The sequence below is a fragment of the Ipomoea triloba genome, chromosome 10 (genome assembly GCF_003576645.1).
Source record: "Ipomoea triloba cultivar NCNSP0323 chromosome 10, ASM357664v1".
NCBI classification, from domain to species: domain Eukaryota; kingdom Viridiplantae; phylum Streptophyta; class Magnoliopsida; order Solanales; family Convolvulaceae; genus Ipomoea; species Ipomoea triloba.
In genome coordinates, this window is record NC_044925.1 from 26,471,556 (window position 1) to 26,489,280 (window position 17,725).

At 36.3% G+C, this 17,725-nt stretch overlaps 3 protein-coding genes across 5 annotated transcripts; 2 read left to right on the forward strand and 1 right to left on the reverse strand.

Annotated features, from left to right (window-relative positions):
* Positions 1-390: 390 nt before the first annotated feature.
* LOC116032418 (polyadenylate-binding protein RBP45-like) lies at positions 391-4,574 on the forward strand. The gene is made up of 7 exons (XM_031274955.1): positions 391-877; positions 1,143-1,611; positions 3,323-3,378; positions 3,455-3,585; positions 3,680-3,776; positions 3,885-4,064; positions 4,213-4,574. The coding sequence occupies exons 1-7, from the start codon at positions 542-544 to the stop codon at positions 4,225-4,227; spliced, it is 1,284 nt and encodes a 427-aa protein (XP_031130815.1). The 5' UTR covers positions 391-541; the 3' UTR covers positions 4,228-4,574.
* A 1,150-nt stretch (positions 4,575-5,724) lies between these two features.
* LOC116032378 (heat shock 70 kDa protein 16) lies at positions 5,725-11,895 on the forward strand. Of its 3 annotated transcripts, none has more exons than XM_031274890.1 (10): positions 5,725-5,983; positions 6,173-7,475; positions 8,004-8,216; positions 8,775-8,870; positions 9,003-9,062; positions 9,359-9,559; positions 10,180-10,326; positions 10,416-10,544; positions 10,652-10,782; positions 11,415-11,895. In XM_031274890.1, the coding sequence occupies exons 2-10, from the start codon at positions 6,306-6,308 to the stop codon at positions 11,482-11,484; spliced, it is 2,217 nt and encodes a 738-aa protein (XP_031130750.1). In that variant the 5' UTR covers positions 5,725-5,983; positions 6,173-6,305; the 3' UTR covers positions 11,485-11,895. The 3 variants fall into 3 exon arrangements, with proteins under 3 accessions (XP_031130750.1, XP_031130752.1, XP_031130751.1); XM_031274892.1 differs by having other exon boundaries at positions 6,182-7,475; XM_031274891.1 differs by having other exon boundaries at positions 5,725-7,475.
* Positions 11,896-12,364: 469 nt separating this feature from the next.
* LOC116032906 (uncharacterized GPI-anchored protein At1g61900-like) lies at positions 12,365-16,278 on the reverse strand. The gene is made up of 8 exons (XM_031275643.1): positions 15,907-16,278; positions 15,080-15,265; positions 14,348-14,953; positions 13,736-13,981; positions 13,590-13,601; positions 13,361-13,504; positions 13,171-13,215; positions 12,365-12,838 (listed from the first exon to the last, which is right to left on the reverse strand). The coding sequence occupies exons 1-8, from the start codon at positions 15,974-15,976 to the stop codon at positions 12,765-12,767; spliced, it is 1,383 nt and encodes a 460-aa protein (XP_031131503.1). The 5' UTR covers positions 15,977-16,278; the 3' UTR covers positions 12,365-12,764.
* Positions 16,279-17,725: the final 1,447 nt, after the last annotated feature.

Sequence of the window (17,725 nt, forward strand, 5' to 3'; positions counted from 1 at the left end):
GAATGAACCATTGATTGAAAAAGAAAATTCATTATGTTCTCATTTGGGATATACAAAATTATTTATCAAATATTTCAATTATTATTTTTTCCGAAGTTCGATTATGTGTCATCACATTATATAGTTTATTCTATTATCAAACTTAGAATTAATAAGTCAAAGACAAATTTCACATTATTCATAATTATATAAGATTATGTCATGTTTCTTTAAATTTAAGGACCGTTTGATATTATGGAGTAGTTATTATAGTTTTTTTTTTTTTAAAATAAATTGTTATAAGTTTTAGAAAAAGTGACAACAAAACCTTCTCCTAGGAGGAACATGTTAAGTGTGAGATTTTTGAAGAAGGATTGGATTTATTTTTAAAGCCACTCGTGTATGTGTCAAAGGCCTTCGTAGCATCGCACCATCGCTACATCACCTTTGAATATCTAAGGAATCTCACTGTCATCAACGTTATATATCCATCCGTCTAGGGTTCCATTGTTTCTCCCTCTTACAGACCTGAACCCTTCAAACAAAGGGCCAAAACGACACGATGATGCAACCGTCATCCGCGGGTGTCCCTCCCTCAATGGCCCCCCCGCAACAGTACCAGCAGTATCAGCAACCGCAGCACCAGTGGATGCAGCAACAGCCACCGCCTCAGCAGCAGCCGCCGCCCTACCAGGTCCCGCCGCCGCAGCAATCAGCTTACTATTACCAGCAGACGCCGTCCCAGGGCGTCGCTCCTCCGCCGTCTCAACAGCCACCGCAGTACAACGCCGCTGCTCAGCCGACCAGCGCGGATGAGATCCGCAGCCTCTGGATCGGAGATCTGCAATACTGGATGGATGAGGACTACCTCATGAAATGCTTTTACCTTTCCGGAGAGGTATATAAGCGCTCATTTTTGTTTCTCTTGCCACCTCCCGGACATATTTATCGTGTAGATAGAGTTGCATTTATTTTAGCACATACTTGTGACTGTTGAGGATTGCAATGTAGAGAAATAATTTATTGGTTGGAGAGAGCGCAATCTTCTCGGTAATATGGGAGGGGATTATGCATTATTGTTGCCTCATTCTCGATTCTTACTTTGTTGTATTGTTGCAGGAATGGATTTGATTATTTTTTTTATTTTCTAAATCAATTTGCAGGTTGTCTCTGCTAAAGTTATTCGTAACAAGCAAACTTCACAATCAGAGGGATATGGATTTATTGAGTTTGTAAATCATGCAGCTGCGGAAAAGAATCTACAGACCTATAATGGCACCCCAATGCCTAATGCTCAGCAGAACTTCAGACTTAACTGGGCTTCTCTAGGTTCAGGAGAAAAGCGCTCTGACAATTCTCCTGAATACACTATTTTTGTTGGAGACTTGGCGGCTGATGTCACGGATTATATGCTTCAAGAGACGTTCAGAGTGAACTACCCTTCAGTTAAGGGTGCGAAGGTTGTTACAGATAGGGTCACTGGACGGACCAAAGGATATGGGTTTGTTAAATTCGGAGATGAAAGTGAGCAGTTGCGGGCTATGACTGAGATGAATGGAATGTTTTGCTCAACCAGACAGATGCGAATTGGCCCAGCTGCTAATAAGAAGAGCCTAGGTACTCAGCCACAAGGTATGTTTCAAGATTATAGTGCTTCTACTACTTTGTCTTTCTGTAACTTAAGAAATATGAATACTGCATTTTGTTCAATGCTTGTTTGATAGTTATACATGCTTCATGGAGTGAAAATTGTTCCTTTCATACTTTTTTTTTTTTTTTTTTAATTATTATTTCCGTGCTAGTGCACTATGTTATGCCTTTTGTTATTGAATATGACAACTGGAGAAGGTTATTGTCCCCTTTTCCTATGAAATGGTTTACGTGTTGGTTTCGCATAGTTAAATACTCCGCACCTGAAGCTTGCTTTCGTTATCTTGTTTTGTCTTCTTCGGAACTAGTGTCAGATTGTAAACACCATTCCTTTGGCTAACTTAGAACTTCCATTTAAAAAACAAAATCTCATAAAACTCCAATTTGTCTCAAAGCAGGGTTTTGGGAGGCTCTATGATTTAGGAGCCTGGAGCTTGTTTCAGCTGAAATGAGTACCTATTTAGTGCATGATCTGGCTTAGGTCAGTTTCATTTTTATGTCATTAATTTCTCTTTATCTTAGATCCTTGTGACATTACTTCTTTGCAAATTATCAGCTTCTTTTCCCCCATCAGAGCACCTCGTGTCATATTATTTAATTCTGTACTTTTATTTTCTTTCCAAGTCAGTCACAAGAATTACCATATCTTTTGTTTTTCTCTAAGTTTGCTGTCAATCCAATTTTTGTTATTCTATACTTCCACTACACATCCTTGCCTTTCATTTTATTACACATGCTTTGCGTATGTTTCAGCATCACAAGCTCTATATAGTAGTGATCAATACCACTGTTCTGAACTTGACTTCCAAATTGTCTTTCTTTTGCTGATGCCTCAATTGTCTTTTAATTACAATTTCTTGTGTGTTTATTATTACTTTCCTACATTGCTTTACTATAATCTTATTATTATTATTATTATTATTATTATTATTTATTTATTTATTTATTTATTTTTTTGAAGAGTGCTTGATATCGCATGTGTGTATATAGTCTTCAAATTATTCATTGTTCGGTTGCTCCAATGGATAGAGCATTCAAAAAAAATTTCTCCATTAATCTTTCAGCAGTCAACTTGTCACCCAAAATTGAAAAAGCTATCTCCTTATCATTTTCCAACTGTTTGTTATTCAAGTATTCAACCAAAATAATCTCTAGTCTGAGAAGTGCAAGCATAATCTTTTAGGGCTATTCAATTTATGTGAGTGTTTTCATGGTATCTGCATATCATTTGGGTGAAGCTATATGGTGGTTGCAGTCTCCTATTATTTTCTTCTGCATGTGAACCATGCCTAGTTATTTTTCTTCATTATAATTGTTTGCATGTTTATATGCTTAAATAACGAAATCAAGGCAATATAAAAGCATTTGCTTATAGAATATAAATCCACTTTACTTTTGCTTTTGTTTTATGTATCCAATTTCAATTTTTTTTATATCCATTGGCATAATTTTTATTTTTATTTTTATTTTTTTGCATTGCCATCTTGTCATATTTAATCACTAGATTAAAATATTCCATCTGCTTAATTGTTTTTTACTCCATATTTTTTCCCAAAATTATGAATGTTTCTATTCTCAACTACAATTGCCGTTGTTGCTGAACCTTGGCCTCTGCATTGAATCCTCTATTTCTTTCATCATGTCTGTCTGATATCTTCTCTATTGTTCTTGCCTCTGTACCTCTCATTTGCAGCTTCATATCAAAATAGCCAAGGGACTCAAAGTGACGATGATCCAACTAACACAACTGTCAGTATATCTTGTTACAGTAAAGGATGCTCTAAGCTTAATAGAATCTAATAAAAGAAAACCTCTTTGTTTGCAGATATTTGTTGGTAATTTGGACTCAAGCGTCACGGATGATGCTCTGAGGCAGGTTTTTGCAAATTATGGTCAGTTACTTCATGTGAAAATACCTGTGGGCAAGCGCTGTGGTTTTGTTCAATTTGCTGACAGGTGCAACGACAATCTTTTTACAATTTTCTCAATCTTAAATTATAAGAAATCCAAATCTTGGCAATTGTTAAATTTTCTGTGCGGACAATGACAGGAGTTGTGCTGAGGAAGCTCTGCAAAACTTGAATGGAACTCAGTTGGGAGGACAGAGCATCCGTCTTTCATGGGGCCGTAGTCCTTCAAACAGACAGGTTATTTTATGCTACATTAACCGATATATTTGGGAAACCCGCTTTGAACCTTAACTTTTACCTATCCATTTACTGAATAATAATACGGTCTTCTCTTGTATTTTCCAGCCACAGGCTGAACCAAACCAATGGAACAGTGGATACTATGGATATGCTCCTGGATATGAAGCCTATGGATACCCTCCTGCTGCTGCCCAGGATCCGAATATGTACTATGCCGGGTATGCTGGGTACGGAAACTATGCACCACCTCCACAGCAACAGCAGCAGCAGCTCCAGCAACCCCAGGTATTACTAAATGATTACTTCACTGCCTTTCAAACTAACAATTGACATCTATTTGTCTGCAAAATTTTTCAATTATCCTTTTCCCCACACCCACGGACTCCATAACGAGACAACTACATAATTCTCGTTCTCGAATTATTTAATCCAGGGATACACTGGATGAGGATGCTTCTGTCGGCTACAGAATATGGCATTGCCGGTGGAAGAGGGACCATCGGCTTACATTTCTAATCACGAATGTATAATAGCTAGACTGTGACTTCCTCCCAGATTCTTGCCGTGGGCTAGTACGTTGAGATTCCTTGTATGGTTCTGATTTTGACTCTGATTTACCCTTTGCGGTAGCTTGCTTGCCAACTTTTATATATTATTATTATTTTCTTCATTTTTGAACTTGCTTTTTGCTGAGGCCTGAGGGTTCATTGTAGAAAACAATGAATGTAGTGATATATTTTTGTTCGTTGCCTTCCCACTTCTTAATAATGGATTAATGTGGTTTGCGCTTTCTTATAAGTTACCGTTATGTTATATAAGTTTTATTCTGGTCCGGCAGGTTCAGTTTATGGTGTGACGATTGTTCCGGTATCATCATCATATGTTATTATATCCGAGTATTATTAGTATCAATTTTAAGCTTCCGTTATATGACAATATCGTATACTGCAGCCTCTTCTCAAGCTTCCGTTTGGTTTTTCTTCTCGAGCTTATGATTAAATAATTATGATAGGAGTTTAAAAACAAATTGATACCGCAAACAGATGAATTTATTTTTATTAACTACTATCAAACACACATTGCACACTTGTCTCACATTTTTACACACATTTTCACCTTTTTGACGTGCAAGTATTTTTTTAAAGTTATAACTTTAATAATGTTACAATATACACTAAACTTGTTAGGGAAAAATGAAAAATGAAACGTAAAACTTGGAAATAAATAAAAAGAAAAAAAAATTACTCAATGATAGGGAATTACAATCGGTATAGTACATCTCCTCGTCATATCTGACTTGACCCGAGCTAGAGAAAAGCACCTTGGGGCTTACTCTAGATAGTGAATGGAAAAAGGTTCCCTTTACAAGCATTTAATGTGGTATTTATAGGAGTCTGGATAAGACACATGTCGGGGAGTTGTCATGTGTGACATGTGCCCTTCATGCACTCGGCATTCTCGGAGGCTAAGAAGAGGCGTCCATGTGCAACGAAATATCTAACTGACCAATAGCTATCGAGCTTGGTTCGAACATTATTATTGATACTTGTTTCTTAGCACTTATCATACATGATCGGGGGCCCTAGCTGAGCATAAAGGTTTTCGAGCATAGACTCGCTAAGCTAAGAAGGAGCCTAGTATTTATGTCGGGTCGAGAGAATTCATACGAGGTCGGACGGGACCAGAAAACGACCATCTCTTCTATATGAGTCAGTAGACCCGGGGTATATTACCTATCAAACTCTTTTTATTTTTATTTTTTAAAGCATTTTTTACTAATTATAAATTTAATTTTTTGTATTTAATATTATTTTTTAATTATAATTCATAAATATATAAATTATATATATATATATATATATAAATAATATTAATATTATAAAAATTAAATTGTAAATAACAACAATAACTTTTGTTAATTGAACTAAACACGCAGAATGGAGGGATACAATTTTGTCACCTATTCTGAATTTCTGGTGCGAATATTCAATATCTGTGTATTTATCGAGAATATACAGACAGATTTTTGAAAACTTCGGCTTTCTTTCAGTCCGCAAGCAAATTTGGAGGATTTCACCGTCACTAACAACCTTCTTCTCTCCGTTGCTAGGGTTTCATCCATCTCTGAGGACAGAGGCATCTTCAATTTCTATATCCACTGCATTTCGCTTCGGAAATGATTTTTGTATGATTGCAGAGCATATGTATGATATATTTCCTAGGAAATTTAATTTCTGATTACGTTTCTAGCTGCAATACATCGTTTTCTGCTGTGAATACAAATTTATGGTATTTGAATGTTCGCTTTTGTGCTTTATAAGTTATGTTAGCTGACCATTCTTCGTCACACGTGAATTACACATTCAAATGCTGTGGTTTTGTTGCACTTTTAGGTTTAACAGGATCGTGTAAAGTATTGAGCCAGTTGATTAGCGGCAGGTGATTATAGGTGTTGTTAACACCTATTGTATAGAGATTCTTGGCTTTTGGCTGAATTTTCAATTGTGAATTTCTGAGAAGCTGGAAATGAGTGTTATTGGGTTTGACGTTGGAAATGAGAATTGCGTTATAGCAGTGGTGAGGCAACGCGGAATTGATGTGATATTAAATGAAGAGTCGAATCGAGAAACCCCAGCTGTGGTGTCATTTGGTGAGAAACAGAGGTTTTTGGGCTCTGCTGGGGCTGCATCTGCTACGATGAATCCTAGATCAACTATCTCTCAGCTTAAGAGATTGATTGGCAGGAAATATACAGAACCATCAGTACAGAATGATCTGAAATTGTTTCCCTTTGAGACATCTGAGGGAGCTGATGGTGGCATCTTAATTCATCTGCAGTATATGCATGAGAAGCACAGCTTTAGCCCTATTCAAATCCTTGCGATGTTATTTGCACATTTAAAACAAATTGCCGAGAAGAATATAGAGACACAAGTTTCGGATTGTGTTATTGGCGTACCTTCATACTTCACAGACTTGCAGAGACGATGTTATTTGCATGCTGCAGAGATTGGTGGTCTAAAGCCATTGCGGTTGATACATGATTGCACTGCTACAGCACTAGGTTATGGTATTTACAAAACAGACTTTTCAGCTGGCAGTCCTACAAATGTTGTTATTGTTGATATTGGCCATTGTGATACTCAAGTTGTAGTGGCATCTTTTGAGCATGGACATATGAAGATACTGTCTCATGCTTTTGATAGCGAGTTAGGGGGAAGAGACTTTGATGAGGTTCTATTCAGGCATTTTGCTAGGAATTTCAGGGAACAATACAATATTGATGTCTATTCAAATGCCCGGGCTTCTGTGAGACTGAGGGCAGCATGTGAGAAATTGAAGAAAGTCTTAAGTGCAAATATGGAGGCACCACTTAATATTGAGTGCTTAATGGATGAGAAAGATGTAAGGGGTTTTATTCGGAGAGAGGAATTTGAGAAGCTATCATCTGATTTGCTGGAGAAAATTAGCATTCCATGTCAAAAGGCTTTACTGGACTCTGGTTTGCCTTTGGATAATATTCATAATATTGAGCTTGTGGGGTCAGGCTCCCGGTTACCAGCTATTACTAAGATTTTAACTTCCCTCTTTCGGAGAGAACCTAGTCGCACTTTGAACGCTAGTGAGTGTGTTGCACGTGGGTGCGCTCTTCAGTGTGCAATGCTTAGCCCAACATTTCGTGTTAGAGAATATGAGGTGTGTCACTAGACCTAGACTACTTAATTCTTCATCAGTGCCTCTCTTGCATGTATACTTTCACATCAGTTACTTGTAGATAAATGACCTGTGTGGATATACTATTGCTTTGCAAGAGATTCATTACAATGATGAATGATCAGAAAACTAGGTATCTAACTTTTATTAACCAACTAAAGTTGCTGACCAGTTATTTATGAATCACTCTCCAAACAGGGCAGGTGGGGGGATTATTAATTATTTATGCTAGCCTAAGACTTAATACAAGTTGTTGGCTTCAGTAAATTGAAAATCTAATGCATTGCTGCATGGAGATACCTTTTTCTTCCTCATGAAGTTGGTAGAAATTATATATACTCCTTTTTGTTCTATGCTTAATAGGAATTTTAACCAACTTCTTATGTAGCTCATGAATTCTTGGTCGCTTAGACTGATTTAAGGATATGTGATAATGTGAATAGAAATTTCATATTCTGATTGTGCTTTATAAACATGCATTTGAATCTTTGTTTGAACCCTCATATGTAGGTCCAGGATTCTTATCCTTTCTCCATAGGGTTTGCATCAGATGGAGTCCCTATCTGCTCACCATCAAATGGTACATTGTTTCCTAAAGGTCATCCTTTTCCAAGTGTGAAGATGCTTACATTGCACAGGAGCAAAACATTCCACATTGAAGCCTTTTACACAAACCAAAATGAGCTGCCCTCTGGCGTATCTACTAAAATAAGCACTTTCATGGTATTGACCCACTGACCTTATTATTTTGCATAGCTTAGCAGATACATGCAGATGACCCACTGAAGTAATAGTATTTCATGTCAATACCTGTTAAAAAATTAGTATTTGATGCCATGCTCCACATACCACTTGGCTGAGAGTTTACAGTTAAAAGTTGGTTGGTTGTGTTACTGCTCCTTTTCTTAATTTGCATATAGTGCTGTTATTCAGATGTTGCTCTGATTTGTGATGCTAGAGCAACTCCTAATCTTAACTAAAGTTTGTAGGACATCCTTTTAACTTTTAAGTCTTTTTCATTCTCGTGTAGCAATAGAATTATATGTTACTGTGGTAATAATCTAAATTTTCTTGTGAAATATTGTCTCAACTTTTATTTTGAACATATTTCTGAAGCCATGCTGAATATATCACCAAACATGTAACAGTATTTTGGTTGGATATTTTGAAAAATAAACGGTGATCGGGGAATAAAGTTTTGAGAGTATTTTATTGGGACTCTGGGTTGAGTTTGCTATTTATTAAGTAATACTTAGCTGATGATTTAACCATTTCTTTTAGATTGGTCCTTTCCAAGTTGACCATTCAGAAAAAGCAAAGATTAAAGTCAGAGTTCAGTTGAACGTACATGGACTGGTTACTATTGATTCGGTGTCAGTAAGTATTGATTCGAAGTGCACTTTTTTTTTTTCTTTTTTTTTTTTAAGTGGACTTCTAAGTGCACTTTCTATGAAACTGTTTAGAATCACCATAGAGATCTGATGTTTCTTATTTTTTTCATTCGTTAAGCTTGTGGAGGATCAGGTGAGTGATTGTGCTGCCGAAGATTCTTTTACAGACAAGAGTGAGGTAAGCAACCTTCTTGGCTTCTTGCAAATAGTTCTGATCTGCACAGTTTTCTCTAACATTTTCTTAATAAGTTGCACTGTCTGCTCTAACTCTCTCTCATTCTGGTCTAAGTGTTAATGTTATATTTTTATGCATGGAATTCTATATAGGACTTGCTCTTCTTCTTCCTCTCTCTCTCTCTTTTGCATGTCAGATTATGTTCAGAAGTAGATCATTTTGGTTTAAGAACATTTTGGCTATATGTGCTATGTTCATTATAACCAACAAAATAAAAACCACTGGAATGATTTTTGCAGAGTGATGAACCCAAAAAGGGTAAGGCCATCAAGAGGCAAGATTTACCCATTAGTGAACACGTAGATGGTGCAATGACCCTTGCTGAGCTGTCCATAGCTCAAGGAAAAGAACTTCAATTTTCAGAGCATGACAAGGAGGTGGAGCGGACTAAAGATAAGAAAAACACTCTGGAGGCTTATGTTTATGAAACTCGTAATAAGGTTGGGCTTCAATCTTTTGGCTTGTAGTTGTATTATCATTTACTCAAACATAGCACCCAACTATTCAGTGGAGCTCTGCTAGCAAATTTCAGAGTAGTTTGTTACAGCGTTATTCATGAATATTCTAATGGAGATAACCTAATGTCTTGCATTTGTCGTGAACTGTGAAATTCACTGTATGGCTGGTGCCTAAATAGTTAAGAGCTTTTCCTCTGCTGTGAGGTTGAAGTATCAGGCAGCTGTTATTCAGATTAGGTTTTTGGATCTGATTTATATTTTTTTGGATTGTCCTTTTTTCTAGGTAACCTATTTACTATATTTGGACAATGTGCATGTGTTTCCATGACATGTCACATGTGTGTCCTCATAATTTGTCATGGAGCATGTTGTCCTTCATATTCTGATGCGGACCTCTTAAATTAATTGCTTTATAATTGTTTTTCAGTTCTTGGTGATGTGTTAGAGGGGAGGAGTGGATTTAAAACCACAACCTCAAGCGTGTGAGGGTGGAGCTGTGTCCCATATCCACCAAATTGTTTCCTTAGGATTTGCTATTAGTGTTTTGACCTTTATTTCTGTAGTTTATATCAGTATTTGACATGGTGTTCATTTTTAAATAGCTTTTGAATACATATCGGAGCTTTGCAAATGATTTGGAAAGGGATGAGATCTCTAGTAATCTGCAGCAGACTGAAGAATGGCTCTATGAAGATGGAGATGATGAGTCTGAACAAGTCTATTCTAAAAAGCTAGAGGATCTTAAAAAGGTTGTTATCAGTTATTTTTAAATTTAATTTCTACTCTTCCCCTTAAAACATCTTTATTTTTCTTAATGATTGTTGTCAATGATTATTAGATTGTAGATCCAGTTGAACATAGATATATGGATGAAGAAGCCCGGGCACAAGAAACACGAAATCTACTAAACTGTATAGTGGAATATCGAACTGCTGCAGAATCTCTTCCAGCCAGTGAGAGAGATGCTGTATGTCCTCATCTAAGATAAATAAGATGCAAAAACTAACTATTATGGTTCATGATTTCATAGATACTCCATATTACTCTCGTGATTTCATAGATATTTCTTTGCAGGTCATCAATGAATGTGATAAAGCAGAGCTGTGGATTAGAGATAAATCCCAACAACAGGATTCATTACCCAAAAATGCTAATCCAATACTGTGGTCAAGTGAAATCAAGAAAAAAGCTGATATTCTTGATGCGTATGTCTATCATCTTACCATTCTGCCCAACAAACATGTATCCTATAACCGTAAAGTTATAATTATGTCAGAATTTCAGTGCACAATTCTTTTAGGAGAGTGTTGCAAAATCTTAAAACTAATATGGAATATCATTCTTTATTTCCACTGAGGGAAGCTATTAAAAAAGGGAGAATTGATAGGATTAGGCTGACAGAGCAATCATGTGTTTGGTTGAATTATTTATAACCAATGCAACATCACATGCATGTGTTGAAAGATTTAATTGCATTCATCTGCCTAAAGCATCATCACCTGTTTATATAAATGCCTTGCTTGCTCAGATGTGTTGATGATTATTATCTACATGTTGATGCCCAGTATGCTTATTTGTATTGCTGCCAATTTTTATACTCTGTTAAATGAAGTAGTTCTGAGAGTGGGACTTTTCTTAGGCAGTTAGGCAGATATGATGTGATTTGCATGTTTACGTCCTTTGTGTTGAATTAAACTTGAGAATATAAGTGGATAAGAAAAAAGAACACATGAATTTCCAGTTAGAGAATGCATCAAAAGTATCCATGTTCTTTTTTCCATTATCATTTTTATTTTGTTTTGATAAAAATGTAAAATGATAGTGTACATTCTTACAGGATGTGCAAGCATATGATGAGATCCAAGTTTTCGCCATCAAATACTGACACAGCCAGAGATTCACGCTGAAGAAGTATAAGGGATAATACGGATATAGAGATTGATGCAAAGGAGTTGAACGTGAGAAGCTGTTACTCTAACTGGTCGAGGATTATTTAGACTTTCCACAAGTGAGAACTCTCATTGGGATGGTGCACAGAGTGTCACTTCTATTTTTTTGCTGGTAGGAATGCTCCAGTCATTTTATGCACATTTTCTGGCGCCTGAAAACAAATAGCCCCAATTTTCTCTTTAAAAGTTCAATTTCTAGATTTCATTGTTCAGTGTCCCAGACATTCATCATAAAGGAGAAAACACAGATTTTGAACATTTTATTCTCATAGATTTTGTACATGAAATTAGATATGTTCTGGTAAATTACCACTCTTTTTGGCTTGGCTTTGATGCTTTAATGATTTATTGTCTCACTATTACAGCATATGTATTTTTGTGTGTATGCTATTAAGGTCTTAAATCCCTATTGTGTTGAGCAGCATTTTAGTTACCTCACTTGATTTCATATTTTGAGTCTCCTCAATAATCATGTCATTTTATACCAAGTACAATTGGTATTGGTGCTTTTTATAATGGGTATAATTATACACATGTCTAATTGCAAAAGGCCTTGTGGTCGAGCGGCAAAGCTGTGACTTCTCAGATTTGAACAGTAGTGTGGAGCATAACTTCAATACTTTGAGAAAGTATATATGAACAGATACTATATTATAACAGCATACGTCATTTATTAACATTGATCAAACTCGTCGCACAAGGTATTTTCATTGATGAACCTTAATTGACGATTGTGATTAGTCATCATTTTTTGAAGAAAGAGCATGTTCTCGTTGAACTCATATATGATAAATATCACTTCAAAAGCACAGGGTGAATCTAATTAACATCAGCCAAATTATAGAAGCAACATTAGATTTTGTGACAAGAACTGACTTTTACAATTACATTCAAATCTCATCTTATGTTATACATTAGGTGAAACAATTCAATGCTTTCTCAGAATTTTACATACATATATATGAAGAGTTGAAGAGATAATTACATGGAATTCCATTCATCTTCTGTGATACTGAAATCTCTAGACAAAATTTAACTCTGAAATGAACACCACCTCCAAGCACCTGCCAAGATTGCAGCTCAGGTGCACCATTTTTCTTTCATTTTGTACATATTACATCTGATCTGAAACATAATTCTCACCATTCTGACTTCTACCATTGTTTCTTTCAATGATTGAAGGATCAGTCACATAAGATTTCCATACAAAGTGAGAGGAAAGAACGGTTAAACCGAATTCAGGGCAGAAGCAGCACAAGCAATGTCGAGACTACTACGAGCAGAAGAGACCTTGTGTATGAAATGTAAAGACCTGACAAACAAAAATTTCTGTCAAAGAAAGCAGATGAAATTGAAACATAACTATCTTGTTTGCCAAAATACGAGAACTTAGAAGTTTATGTTGGAGATCATATCAGGCGAAAATGTGTGGGGATTGTAATAGATTTCACGTGTATATGGTAAAACAGAAAGTTCCGGTTAGAAATTTTGCAGGCACAAGAGCAGCTCCTCGATCTTAAAGTGGCTCCAGATTAAGATATAGCGTTTTTCATACATAGTTCACCATTTTTCAAATAAATTTGGACCCGGGAAGGCGGGGATTCATGCAAGATAAACCAAGGAACTCAAAATGGATGTCCTTACCGGTTTGCCCAGATGCAGCAGCCGGAAGTGCAGGAATTCTGACAGCTGCAAGGAAAAAAGTTCATATATTAGTTCAGAAGGCAGCAATACATTTCTTCAATTTTTTTATTATTAGATGACAAATTTAAGACGACCACTCTAAGGATAAAAGTATAATTAAAGAGTAAATAGACGAAGTAGGTAATCGTACTTTTATTGCATGTTGAAGCATGCGACTGAGATGCAGATGGCCAAGGCGCTGGAATGTTATCGTTCAAATCACAGACAAAACTGATCCCGGTGGTTTGGTCAAGTATGGCATCTGAGGGCAAACTAGGCAAAAGGCACCCGGAAACTACCCCATAAAAACAAAACATGAGAACGGGATATGATTAAACAAGCTACAAGCGAGTGTTAGCATCAAGAGAATAGACAGATACCTTCTGGCGTAACTGGACAAGTCATTCGAAGATTCCCAGATAAAAACCATGCAACAAAACCACAAATTCATGTTAGCATATCATCGGGTGAATATCTTCATCATATGTTACACAATACGCAAATGGCATTCTGAATCAGTACTGACCTTGAACGGAAAAATCCTTGAGGGTAATATGGCAGAGATTGTAAACGTTTTGGGTAACATTGGCTTTCTGTAACTTCATACCAAGTGAAGCAGCGCAATCCAAAGCTTGCAAGTTAGTGACAAAGCTCTGTCTTTGCAAGTGCGAAACGTATTTCTCCATGGCCCGACAACATGCTGTCTCGTTATTTATCCCGGTGTCACACGCCTTTATGCTCTGGCCCATGTTCGGGAAAACCAGAGGACAGACTAATCCAGAACCAAAGAGCAATAATGTTATTAGAAATGAGGCATTCTATAGAGACCCTAAATTTAATAAAGACAATCAGCACCAATACTTAACATGATTGAAGATTATCAATATTATGTGTTAAGAGTCCTACATTGAAAATATAATAGAGAACATATGGGTTTATAAAAAGCCATGGATTAGACTAGCTAATTGAGTGACCTTAGCCCAATCTTAGATTATATAACATGGTATCAGAGCTTGTTCAGTTTGTTGTGAATTACAACCCAGTTAGTTGAGTGACCTAGGTCCAATCTTATCTTAAGATTATAATGTCATAAGCATTAATCTCGTGAACAGTGTCTTAGCAACAAATATGTTCTCACCTCGATTATTTTTGCAGCTAGAGAGCCCTCGAAGAACGTCTTTTGCACCTGAAGGTTCAAGTTTACTTGCCAACCATCGGAGCACAATGCGTTTGCAGTCATTGGCTCTAGGCGACTGGTCCGACAGTACATGAGATCCGCCCATACTCGGAAGATCATAAGCTTTTAATGCAAGCTTCCTAGCAGCTTCTGATATAGCAGTTTGACAGATTTGTTCGCAACACTCGTTTACAAGATCAATCCTCCCACAGGCGGAGAGAAGGCTGGATGTGTCCACTGTGGCTTCGAACTCGTGAAGATCACTGATTGGGCAAGAGCCTTCAGTGAGGTTTGACGGGTTAAGCGAGCAGATTTGTTGTAGCGTATCATTGGCACCCCTGCTCTCGAGAATTTTCTGGAAATCCGAGAGGCAATGCTCTGCAAGGGTTGCGTTTAAAGCAAGTGTATTCGTATATTTACTATTTTGGCCAACAAGCACAACGAGAGTGGTTTCCAGTTGCGGGCAACACATAACGTTCGCTAGATACTTTGCAAATGGAGCAGCACAATCAATCGAGGTCATGCTTATCATGCTTCCCAGAGCAGCAAAGTTTAACGGACAGGACCCTGCAAAAGTAAAACCAAGAAACAAAGAGATTTACTTATGTTATTTTCTTCGGGCGAGGGAAAAAATAAAAACTTCATGATAATAATGCCACCGAGAATTTAACACATTCCGAAAACCTAACAGACCAGACAACTCTGGGACAGTGCTATTTGTGAATGGTGCCAATGGAGAAGGCGCCAAAAGAGGAAGAAGCGGCTGAGCCTCGGGCGCTGCAGTTGGGGAGGTCTGAGGTAAAAGACCATTCCCCGTTTTTTCTGGACGTCCCGAACTCTTGAGATTGTTCAATGGACTGCAACAGGCATCATGAAGGCCTGCACAAATAGTACATTCAACATAAGTAAGCAATATAGAGCTTAATATTTACAAAAGGACAGACTAATATCCTTACAAATATTATGAGCTTTACACAAAATAATCCCAGCATTTCACAAGTCCCCACTGTATATATATATACAATTATACATGAAGCAGAGATAATGAAGAACAGGAAAATTGCAAGAACTAATCAGTGCACTAAAGAACAGGCAAACTGCAAGAACTATGATTCAAAAACATTAAACCCTACAATTTCCCTAACAACCACCTACAATTCCATTCCTCTAGTCAATGAACATTCAACAAATCACACTGCATATCTCTTTCAGACTTTCAGTGCAACAATACAATAATCAAAATCTGAGGCTAACCCAATTCTAGAAAAGCCAAAACAACCAGCTTTCCATTTACAGTTCTCCACATCCAAAAAAGAAGAGAGAGAAAAAACAAGCAATTACACAGAACTAAACAACCAATACAGCAAACACCCCAAAAACAAAATTTTCCACTTGGGTTTTTGGGAAGAAGAAGAAGAAGAAGAAAAATATCATTTCTATAACAATGAACAGATTAATGATTCAAGAAGTGAGTGAAGCTAGCAAGAAATTAACAGAAAAAAGCAAAAAAAAATACTCACAGAGAAGCAGCAGAAGCAGAAAAACATTAAGATGGTAAAGCTTCCAAGTCCAGGCCACCCCCTTTCTCATACCTACTCTCCTCACCCCAGAACTCCCAACACAAACCAACCAGGTGGGAAACACAAGAAAACACAGAAAAGATAAGAAATTTATGAGCAAGAACTGAACTTTTTGGGGAGAAGGAGAAGGGGTATGTGGGAATAGAAGAAATCAGAAGCCATGAATGAGGTGTTGCGCAGCAGGAGGGGGGTGGGGACAAAAGCAGTAATAAGCAACAGCTGGCCAAATTAGTGTGAAGACCCCACCAAAGATTAAGCACAAAAATTCCAATTTCATTGGCTTATCACTCAAGATTATATATTTATATCCCCCATTTATGTTCCCCATCACCATAATCTCTTTTACATGCTTCGAGTTTAAGTAGGCTCATAAATACCCTCTATTCAAGTTCATATTTTTTTTTTAGGTAGGAGTGCATTTAAGAGCCTCCATTTTTTTCTAGCCTTTCTTAGTCATGTGCTAGTCACGTGAGATCCGGGATTCTTGTTCCATCTTTCTATCGAATTTTCTCTGTCTTTCATCACCGGATAGTGCAAATCTGCGACCAGGATAATCTATTTTAGGAGTGAATTCAATCAATGATAGATTTTAATAAATTTAAATAATTTTTATAAAATATTTTTAAATTTTGTAAAAGAATATAAAAATCATATAATTAAACTCTAAATGGAATATATTCTTACAAACTTTTCAAAACAATATGTGCAACACATATCCTACTTAAGGACCCTGAGTTAATAAAATATGACATGTTTATCGTTATGTTAGCTAATAATCAAGATTATTTTAATTATTTAAATATAAATATTTATTTATTATACTCTTTAATTTATGAAAGTTCGCCACGCTATTGAAATGTGTGTTTTGGATAGTCAAATTTAGAATCTTATTCTTAACAAATTAAATGTTTGACCAACTTAGTTGAAATTTAATTAGTATTGTCTTCCTATTTATTATAGTCATATCAGGTAGATAATAATGTTGTAATATCATATCAAATTATGGAGCATCTACTGAAAATCAGGCCAAAATTTATTATATTCTCTTAAAGTAGGAATTTTAAGTCCCTAATTAAACAAAAGTAGGAAGGGACATAATAAGTGAATAATGGTATCAAGTCCACATTGCTTTCTCGAATAATTGGCCAAATAATATTGATGTGAATATTTCAAGAATATTAATCCGTATAAAGCATCATAATAGCATTATTGACAACGCCTCGGATGGCATAGAAGACCTGCTTTGGGCTGACGCTCATAGCACCGCAATTCAAGATTAGATAGTACTTTCGATTGAGTCTCTGAAGCACCAAAAAAAAAAGTCTCATAATAGAAAATTTTGTTGCCTGCAATTTTGCAATTGTCAAGTTATTTTTCATCCCATTGGGTATATTTATTCACACATCTTAGACAAGTCAAGAAACAACATTAATATTTTAGCGAATTAACCCAACCGACCTGTCCCAACTAAAAGAAAAGGCCCAACAACACAAAGGAGTGATCCAAGTTATCCATATCATCACATAGTATGTATAAAACTTTATAGTAATAGAGTAATTGAATTAACAATGAAGTATCCAAGTTACCCATATCGATAGAGATCGAGATTTAAATTTTCTTGTTAAGTCCTTAATATAATATTGTTGTAGAAACGTGGTGTTAAGATTATGGAAACTCCTCTTATGTCCATGCTAAGATGCTATGTATGTGAAGATCATAAGAGTTTTACACAATTATTAAGATTATCAATATTAATTAA

Excerpts from the sequence above, each read along its gene's own strand:
- LOC116032418 (XM_031274955.1), top strand. The coding sequence starts at position 542 with ATGATGCAACCGTCATCCGCGGGTGTCCCTCCCTCAATGGCCCCCCCG. Across the intron at positions 878-1,142 it reads GCTTTTACCTTTCCGGAGAG|GTTGTCTCTGCTAAAGTTAT; the intron begins GTATATAAGCGC and ends ATCAATTTGCAG. Across the intron at positions 1,612-3,322 it reads CCTAGGTACTCAGCCACAAG|CTTCATATCAAAATAGCCAA; the intron begins GTATGTTTCAAG and ends TCTCATTTGCAG.
- LOC116032378 (XM_031274891.1), top strand. The coding sequence starts at position 6,306 with ATGAGTGTTATTGGGTTTGACGTTGGAAATGAGAATTGCGTTATAGCA. Across the intron at positions 7,476-8,003 it reads TTCGTGTTAGAGAATATGAG|GTCCAGGATTCTTATCCTTT; the intron begins GTGTGTCACTAG and ends CCTCATATGTAG. Across the intron at positions 9,560-10,179 it reads TTTATGAAACTCGTAATAAG|CTTTTGAATACATATCGGAG; the intron begins GTTGGGCTTCAA and ends ATTTTTAAATAG.
- LOC116032906 (XM_031275643.1), bottom strand. The coding sequence starts at position 15,976 with ATGAGAAAGGGGGTGGCCTGGACTTGGAAGCTTTACCATCTTAATGTT. Across the intron at positions 13,982-14,347 it reads TAGCTGCAAAAATAATCGAG|TCTGTCCTCTGGTTTTCCCG; the intron begins GTGAGAACATAT and ends GTTCTGGATTAG. Across the intron at positions 13,216-13,360 it reads TGCTTCAACATGCAATAAAA|CTGTCAGAATTCCTGCACTT; the intron begins GTACGATTACCT and ends TTTTCCTTGCAG.